This window comes from Pinus tabuliformis, chromosome 6 (assembly GCF_031772625.1).
Source record: "Pinus tabuliformis cultivar Carrire ecotype Pingquan chromosome 6, CPIR1, whole genome shotgun sequence".
Taxonomy (NCBI): domain Eukaryota; kingdom Viridiplantae; phylum Streptophyta; class Pinopsida; order Pinales; family Pinaceae; genus Pinus; species Pinus tabuliformis.
The window spans coordinates 420,228,853-420,248,708 of NC_142292.1; the positions used below are offsets into that span (position 1 = coordinate 420,228,853).

Below are 19,856 nucleotides of genomic sequence, written 5' to 3' on the forward strand. Positions count from 1 at the left end.
AACCGCGGAACGAACGGGATTTTGGGCAGGCCATAGGTGCTAAGTGGTTTTGGTCGGGCTCTGCCCAAGCCCATACACTGGCTGCCACATGGCTAGGCGTTGGTGAGAGAAAACCACCCTTTTGAGGCAGGTAATCCCCATACATGTTAGCCACCCAAAAACAATAATAGTCGTTGATCAACGATTACTTACTATGGCACCCGAAGACAGATCTAAAAGGATATAAGGTGGAATTAATGATTTTTAAAGTCTGAGATACTGTGTTTGGGCAGATTTTTACAGGTTTTCTATGTATTCTCTGTGTAAACAGAGAACGACAATTTTTGGGATTTCAAAGGCACCGATGGTACATTCCGTTACAAAGCTGGTGGCCACCATCCCTGAAGGCATTTAGCAATGATTACTAACGCTGAGAAGGGGATTTGAGCAGACAGAGGCCATAAGCCAGAGAGCCCATAAGAGGAAACGAACAGAAAACATATATTGGCTTTAAAGCCATAAAATGACAGAGACAGAGGGAGGCAGTACTGAGACAGAGAGAAAACAGAGGCATAGAGTGAAAGAAAGAGTCTATGTACTCAGAGAGGCTTGAGGGTTTCAAGCAAAACTCCTACTATTTGTATCTGTTGTGTTAAGACTCAATTTGAGCTCACACTTTGTAAAACTATGCTCTTGAAGACATAATAAACAGGTCACCACTAAAGGCTAGACCAGGAGACATAGCGCAGGAGGTTTGGGTGAACTCCATATTAAATTTGTTGTGTTATGTGTGTTTGTCTATTACATTTCTTTAACTACTCCATTGTCTATGTTATTCGCAATCTTATCGATCCATTGCACTAAGTAATATAGGCAAATCCATGCACATGAGTCTATAATACCTTAAAAGTAATCCAAGATCTTCATTTTCAGATTATCCCTCTATGTTTATTAAATTGGATTTGTATATGACCTACGATTAGGTCTATTATACATTTTTCTTAAGCTTTTGTTGTTGCAAATTGGGTTCCTTCTAAGGATTGTCAATTAGAGAATGTGGTTTCTCATGAAATCATTATTTGTTGCTCTTATGTATGGGTCTGCATATGATTTATTCAGGTCCTCTCATGGTCTTCTTCAAGCATGTAGATTATGTCCTTAGCTTTTTCTTCTTATAACCAAGAGACTAAGTCATTTAATTATTAAATTCAAGCGATCACATCACAGCAAGGGAATTACCATTGGGTGAAAAATTAATTGTATTCACCTTTTGTTTTATGACAAGGTGTTTATTTGTTGTCTTTGTAATGTACCAAAATAAGAGAATTATTTATATGGGGATATAGGGATGGAGGTTAACCTATAAAAATAATCCTTATAGATACTAGAATCTAAGTCACTGATATTTCCGGATACCAAGAACTTGATTAAAGTGATGGTTTTAAATACCTAGGCTATTAAACCAAGCCTAATAAATATGGACTATTGGACTGGAAATGGATTTACAAGAAAATTGTAAAAAAGATCATTTCTTGGTGCAATTATTGGATATCTTGAGGTGGTAGACTTATCCTAGTAAAATCTACCATTGAAGCCATCCTGGTGTTTTGGAAGATATTGGAACTAATTCAAAAATGGATACTTAATAAAATTAGAATAATAGCCTCAATTAACTTTGGGAAAGTAAAGCTAAATATTTAGGGTCTCATCTTGTGTTGGAAGTTAATTGCTTTGCCCAAAGATTAAGGGGGATGGGGCCTCCAATCTCTTCTATTTTGGGAATGATTTGGTTGGAAAATCACTCTATATTTTTCTCATGCATGATCGTTTGTGGCATCAAGTTCTTGTGGACAAATATAATGTTGTAGGATCTATTATTGATTAGATTTGATCCACTGTTAAGTCATACAACAACTCTTCAAATCATTTAAAGGCAATTTCTCGGCCTTTCTTAGTGGTTGAGAAGAACCTTTCTTGTAAGGATTTGTTGGCTAATAAGGTACATATGAAATGAGATGTAGTTGTGAGGTGCAATCAAAATATTTTATTACCTGAAATTATTATAAACTATATCAAAGGCATTGGAAAGTGTACTCTTAATTAGATTTTAAATCAGGCTACTCGGATCAAGGTTGGCTCTCATAAACTTTTTGGGTCTAGGAAAAGAGTGTCATTCTTTGTTGGAATTTGTTCATCTCTAAATTTTCTTATGCTTACATGAGAATTAAGGATGGCATTGCTAAGCTAATATGGGTTTATAATTCAACAAGGGGTCAATATGCAACCCAATTGGGTTAAAATTCTTCATTGAGCATAATATGGACAATCTTGAATGGTGGTATTAAAAAATGTGGAGATTAAAGGATTTATTGAAGGGAGTCCTTTTGTTTTGGATCATAATGAAGAATCGAGTGTTAACTTGAGGTATAATGCTAAAATATGGCTACAAATGTCCAAGTATTTGTGCCTTATGCTACTCATTTGAAGAGGAAATCTTTCATGTTTTTCTACAATCTCAGTTGACCAAATTGGTTTTGTCAAATGTAGAATTATAGGTCAATTTTTTGGATCTTTGGGGAAAGCAATTCATCATGGAATGCTCTAAATGGTATTATTAAGCATACCCACCAAAAGGACTCAAATTCCTTCCAATTTCTTTGGCATGGGGTATTTGGTTAGTACAAAATAAAATTTTATTTCAAGATTGTTTCATTAAGGGATTTGTAAATTCCTCTTACTAATAGCCATCTTCCAAAACTAGTTCAAGCTCAATCCTTAGATGAGCCCTTGATTGAAAAGTAAAGGGATTTTGGGTCTTTTGATGGGTTGAGTTAAGAGAAAGGTCATCATTGTGGTATATTCTCTCTCCATCTCATTGACTATCATTATCTTATGGGAAAATCCTATTTCGGATAAGGATCAAACAACTTTGGTGAAATGAATGCATTATATGCTCTATTATATATTGCTAGTAATTGAAATGCATGTCATTTACATGTATATTGTGACTCAAACATGATTATTTAGTGGATGCAAAATCAATAACTTGGTTCTTCTTAATATAGTTATGTAACTAAAGAGGCATGTTGGCTAGTTTCAAGAGATTTATTTTACTCATGCGTTCTGAGACTTTAATTGACAAACAAATACTGTATTCAAGAAAACATTGCATGTTCATATAGGCTTGCTCACTATTGAAGAATATCATGAAGATTTCCTAATTGGCCAATTTGAAAAGAAATTAGGGACTTGTGAGATACATGTTATGTTTGATACTATCAAATGTTTTACATTGTTCTTGAAGTTATGGATGCAAGAATCTTTTGGGTTAAAGCATTATTGGGGGCCTTTATTGAAAACACACTATGTGACTATTGTTTCTACGATACCTTTTCCAAATTTAGTGATCTCACCCGAGTTGTTTGAAGGAAAATATTTTTTTACATCCCTTGGAATGTATTTTCAATTTTTTTGCTGAAATAAAAGGTGCACTTTTTTAGGGGAAAAAAAGGAAAGAGTTTAGGATCAGTGGTGACTAAGTCACTCGGTTATCATTATTTGATGAATATACCTTAGATAAACTAGTATATTCAACTTATAATGGTGGAGAGAACTCCCTGGGAAGAAGAGACATTTTGGAATGTGACCACTTCATCATGAAACATCGACATATATATCAACGCATAACAATAGTTGGCATGTATAAAACAAGGCACATGGAACTAAATGATAGTAATGAATTAGTATATGCTAGCCAAGATTGGAATTTGAAAACTAGACTGCCCATTAAATTTGATGGTTTCAATTACTATATTTCCTATATTGACATTTCTAAAAGAGGTCGATGATAATGAAGGATATTTTTAGCCATATATGATACATAATTTACCTAGTATTAAGCAATTTACCCATCAAATTCCATCATGGTAATAACAAATCCATTGTAAAATTTTTCCTAACTATTAAAGTATGTCATTTCTTGATAATTACATAATACAAATATGCAACATCGAATATGGATTTAATATTAAGCATTCATAAACTTAGCTAAAGCATTAGGTTTAAAAATAAGAAAAATTGGATGGAATTCATTAATGTGGTTAATTGTGTGAAGGGTATTTCTAACTAATTGTCAAAGGCTTCTTATTTCAACTTAAGGTGGATGAGGATCTCTTGAATTTTTTTTTTTTTTTTTTTAATTAAGAGCCTAGATTGATTCTCAGGGGAATATGCTCAACATATGCTTAGTCTTAATGCTTATCAACTGATGTAGTGTATTACAAAGTTTTTTTGGTTGCATTGACTTTTAATAAATTAAAAAAAATAGATTAGTGCCACGTGGCACCCCGTTCACCAATTTCCTAGGGATTTGATATTATTCAAATTTTAATAAGTTCCTCCATGATAAGTTCCTCATTATTATTTATAACATTCATTTATATATAAGCAAATTTTACTTAGCAAAATGGTCCATTTTACAATAAGATGTGTAATTTTTTTTTCTTAAGTTAAAATTGACCCATAACCTTTTCTATATATGCTTAATCAAGTAAATGTGTGCATTAGTAAGGCATTCTTCCTGTTACAATAGCTTCTTTTTATTATATTTATGCAGCCTTCTGCTATATCAACGACATTAACATTTTTATTGTGATTGTACTAGTTATATAATATTAATAGATAACATGGAAGATAAATCTAATCCAAAACAATCGTAAGGTTGAATTAAACTCTTTTAAAATTGACTAAAGCTCCAAGAAAAAGGTTTTGAAAAATAAAGTGATTTGTAATATTTAAAAATATATATATTAGCAAATTTATTAATGTTTAATATAAATATTTTTTAAGTAAATGAAAATAAAATAATTAAAAATAAAAGAAAAAAACAAAATTATAATTATAATAATTTTAAGTAATTTTTTTAACATAAAATTAATTATGTTAACATATAACATATAGATACATTGAAAACTTCTTAAAATACATTTTAAATTTCAATCTTAAAAATTAAAAAGTTATGAGAAAAATTACGTTCCAAACCATTTAATCACTATCTAAAAACTTAAAATAAATTTTATATACTTTATACATAATAACATATAATGATAGATACATCAAAACTACTCCAAATCTATTTTAATTCTTAACTAAAAAAATGAAAACTAAAATAAACTAAAATGAAATTTATATATTAAAATGAATCCTATAGAAACAATTTAATATCTACAAACTAAAATAAAATTATTTTTTGTAATATCAAAAAGGAGGTTATAGAAACTTACCTTACGGAGAAAGGGGAGGTGCCAAGGGTATTTTTGGCAATGGAGGGATTGGCAATGGAGGGATTGGCAACGGAGGGATTGGCAATGGAGGGAGTTTTGGCAACGGAGGGATTGGCAATGGAGGGATTGATGGCAACGGAGGGATTGGTAATGTAGGCAATATTGCAGCCTCGCTTATCATCCGCCGGTCTCCGCTTCCGTTAGCCTCGCACAAGCTGGGCAAGTAGACACCTGCTCAAATTATATATAAATAAATCAATTATAAGCCAACGCAAGGCATAAATACCATACAAATGCATATAATTCATAGTTGCGCGTATGTATCATGTGGTATATCCAGTGAGTATACCACTTTACATCTGCTATACAATATAAGGGCCCTGGCCTATGAATATGAAAACAATATAGTGATGAGGATGATGAGTAATACTAATAATTACCTATCGCTGCGGCAGCATTGAAGTAGAAGTCGACGATGTTGGGGCAGTTGTTGTAGCAGTTCGGGCAGCATAACTTTTCTGTAAACACACCTTCTGCTAAAGGTTCTGCAGACATCCCCACTGTCATCCTCTCAACCCCACAAGCCTTCATGCATTCTTCCGTTTCTATCAATTCATTCAGAGCCTCCGTCATAACCTCTGATGTCTGCACATCATCCATTGCCCAATCAATTAAGAGGAACTGAAACGCAGTACTTCACATAAAATTATAACTGTGAATAATCAATTATCAATGGAGAATGATGTTAACTCACCTGGCATTCATACTTTGCATTGCCATCCTTCAGGGTCGATTTCTGAAGCACACAACGTGCTCCAGAAGTCGACACAGACAACGCGCAAATCTCCGCGGGCAGCTTCTCACATACAATCCCACCTGATGATGAATCAAATTAATAGTAAGATATTTCTAAATTAAAATATTTTAGTATGATATTTTCACAGTCGATGATTTTGGATAACTGTTTTAAGATTTTTGTTGTGTATAATTAGTGAAGCCCACAGAAATAGATAAAAAAATCACTAGAAAAATTAAGAATAACAAAAATCTTAACACACAATTCTCCCCAAAAAAAAAATTCTTATCAACTACTAAAAAATTATTAACCTCACAGAAGCCAACGAAGGCATTACAGAATCTCTACGAACATTGTAAAATGAAATGAATTGTACGTACCGTAAACAACTTGCAGAGTTGTAAGTGAAAGAAGGGCTGAGATTGTCAAAAGAAGCCTCGCAGCAGCCATTTCTGTATTGTTCTGAATCTGGGTGACCTCTCTGTTATACTGTGGATGTATATATAACAGGTGCTAACTAATTTAGAGAAACAATAGCAGAAAATGTAATGGCGATACGTGATCGATGACTCTCCACTTCTTATTAGCCGTATAGTTAGGGATAACGAATCGAGAGTAAACAGCCAATCAGGTGTCGGCATTTTCAATGAGCAAGCCTATTGCCGAATTATATGATGCCTGCTGGAGCCCCCAGTTTTCCTGTAAATATATTTTATTAAATTAAATTATGAGTAGACATTGCTCAAACGAGCTGTTTGCCCGTGATAACTGACATAAAATTATATCCGTCCAAATGAAAATTAAACCTAAGATGCAGATTTTTTTAGATTTTTTTGTCAAGTGGAGTCAGACAACTTTCCAGACATCACTGTTTTGTTTTTTTTCCAAGTGGAGTCAGACAACTTTCCAGACATCACTGTTTTATTGCAGAGAAGAAATCATTTTTTCATTATTAATGATAGTGAAGGTAGGAAAGTTATTTTCACCTTTCTGTTTTTGTGTGGTGCAGAGAAGAAATGTTATCATTAGGAAAGTTGTTTTCGCCTTTTTCTGTGGTGCACAGAAGAAATGTTATCATCTTTTCATTATTAATGATAGTGAAGGAAGGAAAGTTGTTTTCACCTTTGCTGGCTGTCGCTTTCTGTGGATTGCAGCTTTGCCGATCACCATCCCTTGGAGTTCCATACAATTGCAATTGCATTTGCATACGGCCAGTGGATCCAGCAGTCAAAGAAGAGTGGAAAAAGTTTACGATCGGATTTTGACGTCTAAAAATAAAGAAGCCACTCCACCGGGTGGAGTAATAGTCACGGCTTCGGATCACCTAGAAAATTACATGGCTAATAGCGGAATATGCCTTGGATTAACTTTAGGGTTAAAGGTGGAGGCCTTCTCTAGCTCTCCTGTGGTCAGAAGATTAAATTGTGAAAGACTTATTATGTCTATGTGCTTGTAAAGGAAAATCTCTGGTCAAGTCTAATGCCTAGAACATCCGTGTCTGTCCAGTGCTGTTGTTTGATCTGAAAACCTTTCCCTTCATGATTCTGACGGTTATAACCTGTTTTCTGAACTTGATTTGCTTTATCGTTTGAGCTCTATTGTCCTTTTATTATTATTATTAATGTTTTCATGTATTACTGTTAGTTTGGGCTGTGCTGACCATTCTTTTAATTACTAATCATTTTCTCTTTTATTTTTATTTTATTAATATTTTGATATAGTTTATAAATTGATATAATTGGTAAAACTATACTAGTAAATGTGATGGATATAAATTAATCAAGGTCATTTTCAACTGTTGATTGATATATAAAAGGTGGAAAATATCATTGACTGGCATATATCAACCATATTTACTAATAAGATGGTACTAGTTAATGACCCACACATGTTGTAATTTGTTGACCATGATTGAAGAGGCTTGATGAGTTTGATCAAAATATTAAGATTAATATTAATCTTAATCTTACTCATAATGTTAAAATGTTTGCACTATGAGGTGCTCTATAACCTAGTATGGGGAGATGTGTAGGTGTAACTCAAGTATGTCAACATTTTTTAAAAGTTAGCTCTATTACACATTACATATGGTAGATCTACACATAAAAATATTATGGAAAAAAATTAACTAAACACAATTAAATATTCGTAAATAAGTGTAAATATTTTAATGTTGGTTTAATTAACAATAAAAAAGTTAAAAGTAATAAAAGTAATAAAAATCTATCATAAGCTAATGAACAACATAGATCATAAATAAGTAAAATATTTCAATGTCTCTCACACACATATATTAAATGAAAAAAGAGGCACCGAAAGGCACTCTACAAGCCAATACAGGGGAGATGTTGAGACGTAAGGTAAGTATGTTAACATTTTTTAAATGTCGTCTCTAATACACATTATATATTATGGAAATGCACATAAAAAAACTCTAAAAAAAAAATTAACAACACATAATTAAATGTCCATTAGTGATTGAAACATTTCAATATTGGCTCAATTGATCATAAAAATTGAAAGTAATAAAGATATATAAAAAAAAAAAAAAAATTCTTATATTGTAATTTTGTTTTTATTAATAAAATTACAAATAATTTTTTATATAAAAGAAAATCATAATATATATCATATTAAAATATATAACATAATAATAGTAGCTATAAATGAAGATCTATTTTACCATATAAATTAAAACTTAGTCCCGCAAGTTAAGTTAGAAATTATACTTTATGAAAAACTACATAAAAAATTTATAATGTACATTGCTCAATGCTAAATTAATAATGGTCAACATGCAAATAAAATCCTATAGTCTTGCTTCTGAAAGAACTAATAAATTGAAATGTAAAGTGGATAAACTAATTGGTTGCTCATGCACAAGGACTTGCATAAATTTTGGTGGATAAGTCTACCCATTTATAATTTTACTCCTACGTAAGTCTACACTTTTATAATTTTACTCCTACATAAGTGGCAAGGAAAACATAAATAATGGTGGGAAGTTACTTGTGATAAGTATATTTATTTGCATCTTATTTCTATCTATTTTGTATGCAAAAACTTGCATAAACTATGATGGAAAGTAATTGATGGTAAATATGTTATTTACGTGAGTATGAGCTATTTTCAAGGATTTTAGTTTTGGACAAAAAATCATTACACAAATATCTAAAAATCATGCATGAATATTGGAAACATATCCATAAATTATGGCATAAAATATGTGTTGCAATTATCCATATGGTATTATATTATGCAAATGGTACAATAAGACTTTCAAGTTATGGTCCATAGAAATGTTTAAATTTTTTTTTAATAATAGTAAAAAATAATATTAACTTTTTGAAGTCAAACATTATAATTTTCATTGGTCAATGCTAAACTAATAATGGTCAACAGGAAAATCGATTTCTAAACTCTTGCCTTAGTAGGGGTTAATACAGATTTTGTAATCAAATTTGAATTTAATTAATAAGCACATAAAAATTTAGTACTTACATTAAAATGACATAAAATTATATTCATCTAAATGAAAATTGAACCTGAAAGAAAGATTTTTTTAGAATTGTTTGAACTAGAGTCAGACAACTTTCAAGACATCATTGTTTTATGTATCTTTTCTATGGTGCAGAGAAGAAATGTTATCATTTTTTCATTATTAAACATAATCAAAGAAGGAAAGTTATTTTCACCTTTGTTGGCTACTGCTTTTTGTGGATTACAACTTTTTGAATCACTGTCCATTGGAGTAATTACAATTGGAGTTGCATCTATGATTTTTTCGAAAAGTCTTTGGGAGCGAGGGTAACTACAATTGGAATTGCATTTGCATTTTTCTAAAAGTCTCTGGGAGTGAGAGTAATTGGTAATTACAATTGGAATTTCATTTGCATAATAGTCCATCCAACAGTCAAAGAAGAGTGGACAAAGTTTTCGATCGTATTTTGAGGTCTAAAAATAAAGAAGCCACTCCACCTGGTGGAGCCATAGCCACGACTTTAGATCACTTAGAAAATTACATGGCTAATAGTAGAATCTACCTTGGACTAACTTTAGGGTTAAAAGTGGATGGCTTCTCAAGTTATCTTGTGGCCAGAAGCCTAATAAAAAAATATATTGTGAAGGACTCGGTTATTCTACCCATAAGTTTCTAAATGAAAATCTCTTGTAAAGTCTAATGCCTATAACACCCATACCTATCAAGTGTTGTTGTTTGATCTGAAAATCCTTCCCCTCATGATTATGAGTGTTTCAAGGTGTTTTTTGAACTTGATTTTCTTTATCGTTTGGGCTCTACTATCCTTTTATTATTATTATTATTATTATTATTTTCATGTATTATTGTTTGTTTGGGATCTACTAGCCTAATTTTTGTTACTAGTGATTTTCCCTTCTTTTAAATTTCTTTTATAAACTTCATATTAATTATGCCAAAAAAAATAGTAATTAGGAATTTTTTTTACTTTGATATAAGGTATAAAAATTGATATAATTAGTAAAACTACATTAGTAAATGTGATTGATATACACCAATCAACATCATTTTCAAATGTTCATTGTAATATATAAGGTGGAAAATATCGTTGATCGGCATATATCAACCACATTTACTAATAGTGTTGTAATAGCTGACAACCAACTCATGTGAAGCAAATTTTTTGACCATGGTTGAAGAGGGTTGATGAGTTTTATCATAATATTAACATTAATATTAATCTTAATCATAATTATAATTTTAATATGTTTGCACTGATAAGTGCTCTGTAGCCTAATATGGGGGAGATGTGCAGGTGTAATGTAATTAGTATGTCAACATTTTTTAAATGTGAGCTCTATTGCACATTACTCCTACATAAGTGGCAAGGAAAAAAAAAATAATGATGGGAAGTTACTTGTGATAAGTATATGTATTTGCATCTTATTTCTATCTATTTTGATTGCAAATATTTGCATAAATTATTTGGACTAATACTGATATCGTAATCATATTTGAATTTGATTAATAAGCACATAAAAAATTAATGCTTACAATATAACAAGGTTCTTAACCATCGATATACACCTTGACTTGTCCATCGATATTATTAACTTACATATAGACTTCATTACGATACCATGGACCAATATCATTGCTTAATGCCACATGCCCAAAAACCATAACTCACGTCACATTCAAAATATTTTATAAATATGTTACTTTATTTTAATTTTATAACATTTTTTTAATTGAAACTAAGAGAAAAAAAATTATGATTACTTTTGAGATACATCTAAACCCAATATCCTCACTTCTATTAAAAATATTCCAAATATATTCCATAAAGATTAAACCAAAGTTTTAATAAAGTTAAAAATAAGAATTTCTTAATTTATAGAGATGTGAAAATTATATAATACTACCATAGATCCATGTTCACTCTAGATATACCAAGCACCAAGAAGGATCAAACCTCTTTTCACTCTAAAATAGGTTTGCACATCAAGATATTTGATCCTTCTCGATGCTTAGTAGATCCATAATTAAGATGGATTCGGACTAGTATGTTGATATTAATATTAACATTAACAACTATATGTCAATGTTAATATTGATATTAATATTAATTCTAATATTAATGATTTTTCGTCATAATGTTAATGTTAATATTAATATTAACATTGATGTTAATGATAATGTTAATGTTAATGTTAACATTAACTATATTGACAATGTTGACCATCATCACTATGGTCACTTATGGTTGACCCTGGTTTACAATAGTTTAACTTTCCTAACCATTATTAACCGTGGTTGACCATGATTACAATGGTCAACCATGGTGACCATAATTGAACATTCTTGAGCATGTTTGACCAATTTGATCATGATTGAACATTGATGGGCATGTTGACTATGGTTTATCATGAATTGACCATGTTCACCATGGTAGAGCTTGGTTTCCATGTTCTCTATGGTTGAATATAGTTTTTATGGTTGATCATGGAAGTCGATGTTTAACCATGTTTCTCCATTGTTGACAAGATGAAAATGAACACTGTGGAATATCTAAATCCAAAATCTCAAAAACCACACCACAGAAATCTACAAACCATTATATTTGTTAAGCAAAATGTGACGTGGAATTTATTTTTCATTTCACGTTCATGTTATTTTATTTGCACATTGATATTGTGATGTTCATTGTGTAATGTGACACTGTGAAGATGTGTAATAGTCATCAAAAGTAAATGTCTACTTTTTCCAGAACAATTGTGATGTTGGTTTTTTGTCACTACATTATATTGGTGTTTTTCATCCCATTGTCCTCACAGTTGTTTCATAGTATTTTGCGTGCAACCATATTGAGATGTTACTTTTGTAAAATGAAATTTTCATGGTTTTTTTTGTTCATGAGAATATAGTTGTTATTTTGTAGCTCGAGATGTTAGTCTTGTAAAGTGATATGTTGGTGATTATATTTTCCATGAAAATATAACACTTAATTTTGTTACTTATCACATGAGACTAGAAATTTTGTCCAAAAAAAAAAAAATTTGTTTATATATATATAAAAAAAAAGGCTTAAAACAATAAATCGCATATTAATAATTAAAGTATTATAATTATAATTTTATATAAAAATATTAATATTATAGTAATATTAATTTTAAAAACAAATTATTATTATTATTATTGAAATTGAAAAAAAATGGTAAGAAAATTAGAATATTAATATATTAATAAAAATGTTAATACTATCATTAATATTAGTATAAATATTAACATTAACATTAATATTAATATTTATTATATTGATTAATTTAAAAAAATAATGTTTTTTTTTATATTATTTATTTTAAGGCTTCCATATAATAATATTAGTAAATGATGAATAATATTGGTAATATCAATTATGGTTAATTACAATTAGTTGTTAATAATTAATTTAGTCACATTAATCATTTTTAAATTAGTTTAAAATATATATTAAATTTAAGTATGGGGGATTTACTACATCTAATAATATAATTACTTAATTATATTAAGTTATTAATAATATATTAATGATAGGAGTGGTGTTGCAGGGAAGCAAGTTGAACTAGGGTTTGCAACAGGGTTTCAGAGCTAGTCACCATGGAGGGGCGAGGGGGGAGTTCCACTCCCTCCTATAGCCATGCAATTTCGCGCCACTTCAAGAAACCATTAGAGGTAGGAACTGGGAGTATCAACATAGAAAAACAAAAAAATATCGAATCACAGGAACAGGAGGAGAATCAGGAGGAAGTAAGAGGAGAGAAGAGAATAGAAGGAGGCAGACAGAGAACTGAGCACAAGAATATGACAGGACTCTGTAAACCTAGGTCTACAATCACACCCCAGGTTGTATTAAGTGATCCAGCGCTAAAGTTGCAAAGGGATCACATGGCAGCATATGCAGTAATATGCAAGTTTATGGGGATATGGCCAACGAAGAAGGCTTTGCATGCTTGGATAAAGAACCACTGGAAACCTAAGGGGGAAATAAATCTTCACCTTGGGTCCAAGGGTTTCTTCACAGTAGTGTTCACAAACCTAGAGGACAAAGATAGAGTGTTCGAAGGAGGACCATATTTTTATGCTACGGCAAGTCTCTACATGCGACCATGGGTGATGAATTTTGTCACAAAATGAGAGACATTCACATCAGTACCGGTATGGATAAGACTCTACTCCCTACCTTTAGATTATTGGCTACCAAAATCCTAAAAATCCATAGGTAATAAACTAGGTCATTTTTTAAAAATATCAAATGCGGCTTTGTCAGGAAAATACACCTCCTCTGCTGAATATGCGTAGAAATGGACCTATCTGGAGCACTTCCAAACGAAATCATTCTAGAAGTATATGATGAAGAATGGGTGCAGGCAGTGGACTATGAACATGTCCCATTTAGATGTCGCAAATGTCATGAACACGGGCACCTCTTCAGAGACTGCCCATTAAATAAAATGGAGAGAAAAATCAAAACCAACACAGGAAAAGATACCGAAGGCTTTACCAAGGTGGGAGGCAAAGGGAAAGGAGGGAAAAAGGAACCAGAAGAGAATCAACAAGGAGAAGCAACCAAGTCATAACAGATTCAAGATATTAGAAGAAGAAGATGGGAACAATGGGATGAACTAGGTACTGGAGGATAGTCATGCATAGAAGGAAAAAGTTGATAGAATGGAGGATGTACCTGAAAACAACAAACTAAACGAGGATCTACCAAGCACTATGGAACTTGATAGGGACCATGAGATAACCCCAAGCGAGATTGGAATGGAGGACCACGACCTGCAAGAAATTCTTAGAAGGGAAATTCTCGATCTAGAAAAGTTCTTGGAGCAAGGAACAAACAAAGGGGTTGATTGTCTACCACAAGAGGAGTTCAACAAAGTACAATAGCTCTTCCTTTGGATATCTCAAGAAAAGGGTTCTGGATTCAAAAGAAACCATGATAGCCAGGAAAACATAGGGGTAAAAACGATGGAGGCAACATCATGACACACTCCCAAGCACCCAAGAAGGAAAAGAGGAAGAAAAAGACAGAATGAGTTGTTGATAGGGTGTGGGAAACTGATGATCAACTTAGGTAAGATGAAAGATCTCACTATTTACTCATTTACAAATCTTTCTTAATGAAGCTTACAACCTGGAATATTACGGGTATAGGAAGTAAAAGGAAACAGAGAAATCTTAGTAACAGAATAAAAGAATAGAAACGAGATATGGTGTTTATCCAGGAAACAAAATGTTCAATAGATAAAATAAGAGAGATACATAGCAAATGGATCATCAAGTATGAATATCTAGAAGTTAAAGCAGACAACACAGCAGGAGGGATTCTCACACTTTGGAACCCCCGGAAACTTGGAATCCTAGATGCTGAAGCATCCAGGAACTACCTATCGATGGTGATCCAACCTTTAGGTGATAAGGAAGTTTATTTGATCACAAATGTCTATGGTCCTCAAAAACTTGAAGACAAACTCAAGCTTCTTATCTCACTAGAGGAGCTAAGAGAAAGATACCCTGTTATGTCCTAGATTCTGGGAGGGGACTTTAATAGGATTAGTTCTCTTACAGAAAAAACAGGTTGGACCAGAATCCTATGCAAAGACTCCATAGCCTTTTAGAACTTCCTAAACGACATGAGCCTAGTAGATATGGAGACCAAAAATGGTACCTTCACCTAGAATAATAAGCGGGGAGGGGCTTCTCAGGTTGCCTCTAAACTAGATAGATTCATAATCTCTAAGAACCTCATTCTCACAGGCGTCGACTTGTCTGTTAATCCTCGCTTTTGGAGGCTCGGATCAGTGGCCTATCCAAATTTCAGCTTCCTTTATAGGCACTCCGAGAAACAGACTATTCAAATTTGAAAATATTTGGCTCACCCACCCTAACTTCTTTAGCAATATTGGTAAATGGTAGGCAGAAGATATGCCCATTCAGGGAACTAATATGTTCCTTCTGCATCAAAGACTAGAACACATCAAACTCAGGCTCAAATATTGGAATAGAAATGAGTTTGGCAATATCTTCAAAGCCAAAAAAGAAGTTGAACAGAAACTACAAGGAATTAACCAGGTCCTCATCATAGATGGCTTTACTGAGGAAAGGAAAATACAAGCTGACTCACTTCAACAAGAATGGGAAGAATAATGAAAGCAAGAGGAGATCTTCTGGAGACAGAAATCGAGAGTGCAATGGATAAAAGAAGGAGAAAGAAACACACAATTTTTTCACATGTCAACCATGGATCACAAGTCTCATAACAGGATTTCAATACTCAGAGATAATCATGGAAAATGACTCAACACCCACAAAGAAATAGAATAATCTCTAGTACAACATTTCCAAAGCATAGCTGAGGAGCCTCTCATAGACATATCGCAATTAATCAATAACTTCACAAAGCACATTCCTAAGCTCATAACTAGAGAAGACAATCACAATCTTAATAGGCCAATGACTGAAGAGGAGGTTAGCGAAGTTATCAAAGAGATGAAAAATGGGAAAGCTCCAAGCCTGGTTGGGTTCAATGTAGACTTCTTCAAAGCATGTTGGGAAATAGTCAAACAAGATATCCTTGATGTGGTGGAGGACTCAAGGAAAAACAAAATTGTTTCAAGGGTGCTTAATGCCTCTTTCATAACTTTGATTCCAAAGCAGGAAAGAGCTATGACACCAGATAGATTTAGACCCATAGCTTTATGTAATGTGGTGTACAAAATTATATCCAAAGTAATTGCAAACAGGCTCAAGCCCCTTCTTCCAACTCTTGTGTCTGAGGAGGAAACTGGATATGTGGAAGGAAGACAAATTCTAAATAACATCATTCAAGCTCACGAGGTGGTACATTCTCTCAAGAGCAATAAGCAAGTAGGTATGATCATGCAACTTGACCTAGCAAAAGCTTATGATAAGCTAAGCTGGGCATACATCAAGGAAGTACTAAAAGCGTATGGCTTTGACCACAACTAGATAAGATGGGTAATGGCCCTTGTCACCACAGCTAGTTTTTCAATCCTGCTTAATGGCTCACCTTCCAAAACCTTTAGGCCTTTGAGAGGCCTCAGACAAGGATATCCTCTCTCCCCCTTCCTCTTTATCCTCATGATGGAAGGTTTAGGCAATGCAATCAAATCAGCCAAAGTAGAAGGAAAAATCCAGGGTCTCAAACTCACCCTAAATGGAGATGCCTTGACTCATCAACAATTTGTGGATGAAACTATGCTGCAGGGTACACCCACAGTCAAGGAAGCTAAAGCTTTCTAACAAATCCTAAACAACTTTGCTATGGCTACTGGTACAGAGGTTAGCCTTACCAAATCTAAGATTTTCTTTTTTAATACTGACATTGCTATTCAGAGAAACCTCACCAGAATTCTTGGCTTTCAAAGAGAACATCTACCCTCCAAATATCTAGGAATACCTCTAACGGACAAACCCTTAAGCAAGGCAGTTTGGGAGCCAGTCACTAATAAACTCTAGGACAAAGTCCAGAATTGGACAAGCAGGTCTTTGAATTTAGTAGGACAGCTAGTGCTAACAAAAGTTGTCCTACAAACTGTTCCCATCTTCATGTTCTCAGTCCTTCTTGCTCCTAAAGGAGTTGTGCAACACATCAGAAACATCCAAAGGGACTTTCTATGGGGCAAAGGGGAAGAGAAAAAGAAATGGGCTTTGGTAGCATGGGATAAGATCTGTAAACCCAAGACACATGGAGGTTTGGGACTTCATGACCCTGAATTCCTAAGCAAATTTTTGGGGCTAAACTATGCTGGAGATGGCTAAAGGGAACTATAAACCCTTGGGCAAAGGTCTGGAAATAGAAGTATGCAAATAATTGGCAAGAAAGGGACCACATTCAAATGTCTGGGCTCATCAAAGGCTCCCACATTTGGAACAAAGCATGGGAGAATAGAGCCATAGTTTAGAAACACAGTTTCTGGGAGATCAGAGATGGAAACCTAGCTTGGTTCTGGGAGGACAACTGGCAACAGGAACCTAACCTGGTAAGAGAGGAACTAGCCAATCTCAAGAATGACACTGACAATAAAGGTTTACTCAGGGTAAGTGACTTCTGGGATCAGTCTAGGAACAAGGGAAAATGGAGAATATGGAAGGACCTGGTATATAGTGAAGAAACCCCTTTGAAGGCCCAGGCAGAAGCTCTTGCAGTGATCTTGGAATAGAGAAATATTTTGACATCAACATCGTCATACCAACTGTTATGGGGAAGAAACAACGAAGGCAACTTCAAACTCAAAGAGGCCAACAGAATGGCCCTAGGGCTTGACTTTACAAACCTTGATAAGGTATGGAGGGATCTATGGCAGAACCCACACTGGATGAAAATAAAACTGTTCATGTGGTTGGTGCAACATAATAAAATTCTAACGTGGGAAAACCTTCGAAAAAGAGGTGTAGCAGGTCCATCTAGATTCCAGTTATGTGAATTACAAGAAGAGACAATGGAACACCTACTCAACCTCTACCCATTCACCTCCACCTTTTGGAATTGGGTGGCTTCAATCTTCAAACAAACGGATAGGGACAATGTCAGCATCACTGGAACTTTGAAGAACTGGAGGAGAAACTTCTCTGAAAATGAAATAATCAACAAAGCTTGGACTCTGGTTCCAAGCTTTCTAATCTGGGATGTCTGGAAAGAATGCAATAATAGGATTTTCAAGAACAGAATTGGCTCATCCCAGAGCATCATAGCTCAGATCATTAGACAGCTCAAAGAGACTGTAGGCACCCTTCTAAAGAAACCCCCTGAGAACCCACCTCAAGACCAGGATGCACAAATACTATTGCATTTGGGTCTACAGATATCTTTCCCCTAGACCATAAGCAAGATGGTAAGTCATATAACAGTAGGTAAGGACTTCTACCAACCTCCCCCTCATGAATTTTTAAATTCAATATAGATGGACCCTCTAAAGGAAACCCTGGGGTGGCTGGTTATGGCGGAGTCGTAAGAGATGAGCAGGGTTACATAAAGTCATCTTCCATAGCCATTTGGTGAAGGCCACTAATAATATGGTAGAACTCATGGCCCTAGAGCAATGCCTAGAAATCTTGATTGAATCAAATTTGCATAACACCATCATTGAAGCTGACTCTGAATTGATAATTAATTCGGTTAAGAAAATATGCAATGGCACAACACTGGAAAGAGTGTTGAAACACTGAAAGTTATTGCATGTCTATCAACATATACAATCCCACCTGAGAGCCTTGAGAACCCTCAATTTTGTTTATGTGCACAAAACAACCAACAGTTTAGTGGATTGTTTGGCGAATGAAGGAGTAATCTGTTCAAAATGTAATAAAGGATATGACTGGATGCTGACTCCCCCAGGGAAATTGCGCGAAGACTGTCACAGAGAGGCTACTAAAGACAAGGAGTACTTCTAAGGCATGAGAAATAAGCAGAGAGAAGACTAGTGGAAACAAAAGAAAGTGGAACAATCACAAGTTAGTAGCAAGTGATAAATAACGGGCAGAAAGGCAGGCAGGATGCAGGAACCTAATTAGAGTTTGCCCTGAAATCCATCATCCTATGGATTTCGGGTTGGAACAGGCTCGTAGGTCAATTCTTCGGGTCCATTTGTTTTGGTAAAGAGTGGGCAAGTAACTGAGATCACCTTCATCCTATGGTTTTCGGGTGTTAAACTGCACATTCGTTATTTCTCCATTCGGACCCGAAAAATTAAAGTGTCGTGGCTTATTTAATCTTCGGGTCCATCAGGGAGGGTAAAGTGTGGGCTAGTCGACGAGTCCTCTTTGGATCTCCTTCATCCTGGGGATTTCAGGAGGAATAGTTGCTCGACGGTTATTTCTTCATTCGAACCCGAAATTGTTTAGAGAGGTGGCCTATGTTTCTTTTCGGGTTCGTTTAAATAAGTAAAAAGTGAGCTAGTTGCTGAGATTTCGTTCATCCTATGGATTTTGAGCAATTAAGTGCATATTTGTTATTTCTCCATCTGAACCCAAAAAACTATAGGGTGGAGGCTTTTTCATTCTTCGGGTCCACTAGGGAAGATAATCTGTGGGCTAGTTTGTGAGACTACTTGGGATCCCCTTCATCCGGTGGATTTCTAGCAGATTAGCTGCACGACAGTTATTTCTTCATTCATACCTGAAATCATTTAGAGAGGTGGCCTACGCTTCCTTTCGGGTCAGTAAAAAGAGATGAAGTGCGGGCAAGGTGTAGGCCCGAAATCAGTTTATGAACGTTGGATCTTTGAAGGTTGGATCGCTTGGTCTTCAGGTTATT

At 34.0% G+C, this 19,856-nt stretch overlaps 2 protein-coding genes across 5 annotated transcripts in view; both read right to left on the reverse strand.

The window, feature by feature from the left end:
• LOC149259095 (uncharacterized) overlaps window positions 1-6,614 on the reverse strand; it is a 52,230-nt gene extending 45,616 nt beyond the window's left edge. Inside the window, exons 1-5 of one of the 4 annotated variants that reach the window (XM_089417351.1) lie at window positions 6,438-6,614; window positions 6,016-6,137; window positions 5,702-5,906; window positions 5,366-5,492; window positions 5,262-5,317 (exon numbers count right to left, since the gene is read on the reverse strand). In XM_089417351.1, the coding sequence (XP_089273477.1) occupies window positions 5,263-5,317; window positions 5,366-5,492; window positions 5,702-5,906; window positions 6,016-6,137; window positions 6,438-6,507 (579 nt within the window). In that variant the 5' untranslated portion in view covers window positions 6,508-6,614 and the 3' untranslated portion in view covers window position 5,262. Of the gene's footprint in view, window positions 1-5,261; window positions 5,493-5,701; window positions 5,907-6,015; window positions 6,138-6,437 lie in introns of all 4 variants that reach the window. The other 3 variants (XM_089417342.1, XM_089417334.1, XM_089417326.1) reach the window with 3 other exon arrangements.
• Window positions 6,615-6,635: 21 nt separating this feature from the next.
• Window positions 6,636-19,856, reverse strand: part of LOC149259096 (uncharacterized) — a 42,153-nt gene continuing 28,932 nt past the window's right edge. Inside the window, exon 4 of the mRNA XM_089417374.1 lies at window positions 6,636-6,756. Coding sequence (XP_089273500.1) covers window positions 6,725-6,756 — 32 coding nt within the window. The 3' untranslated portion in view covers window positions 6,636-6,724. The remainder of the gene's footprint in view (window positions 6,757-19,856) is intronic.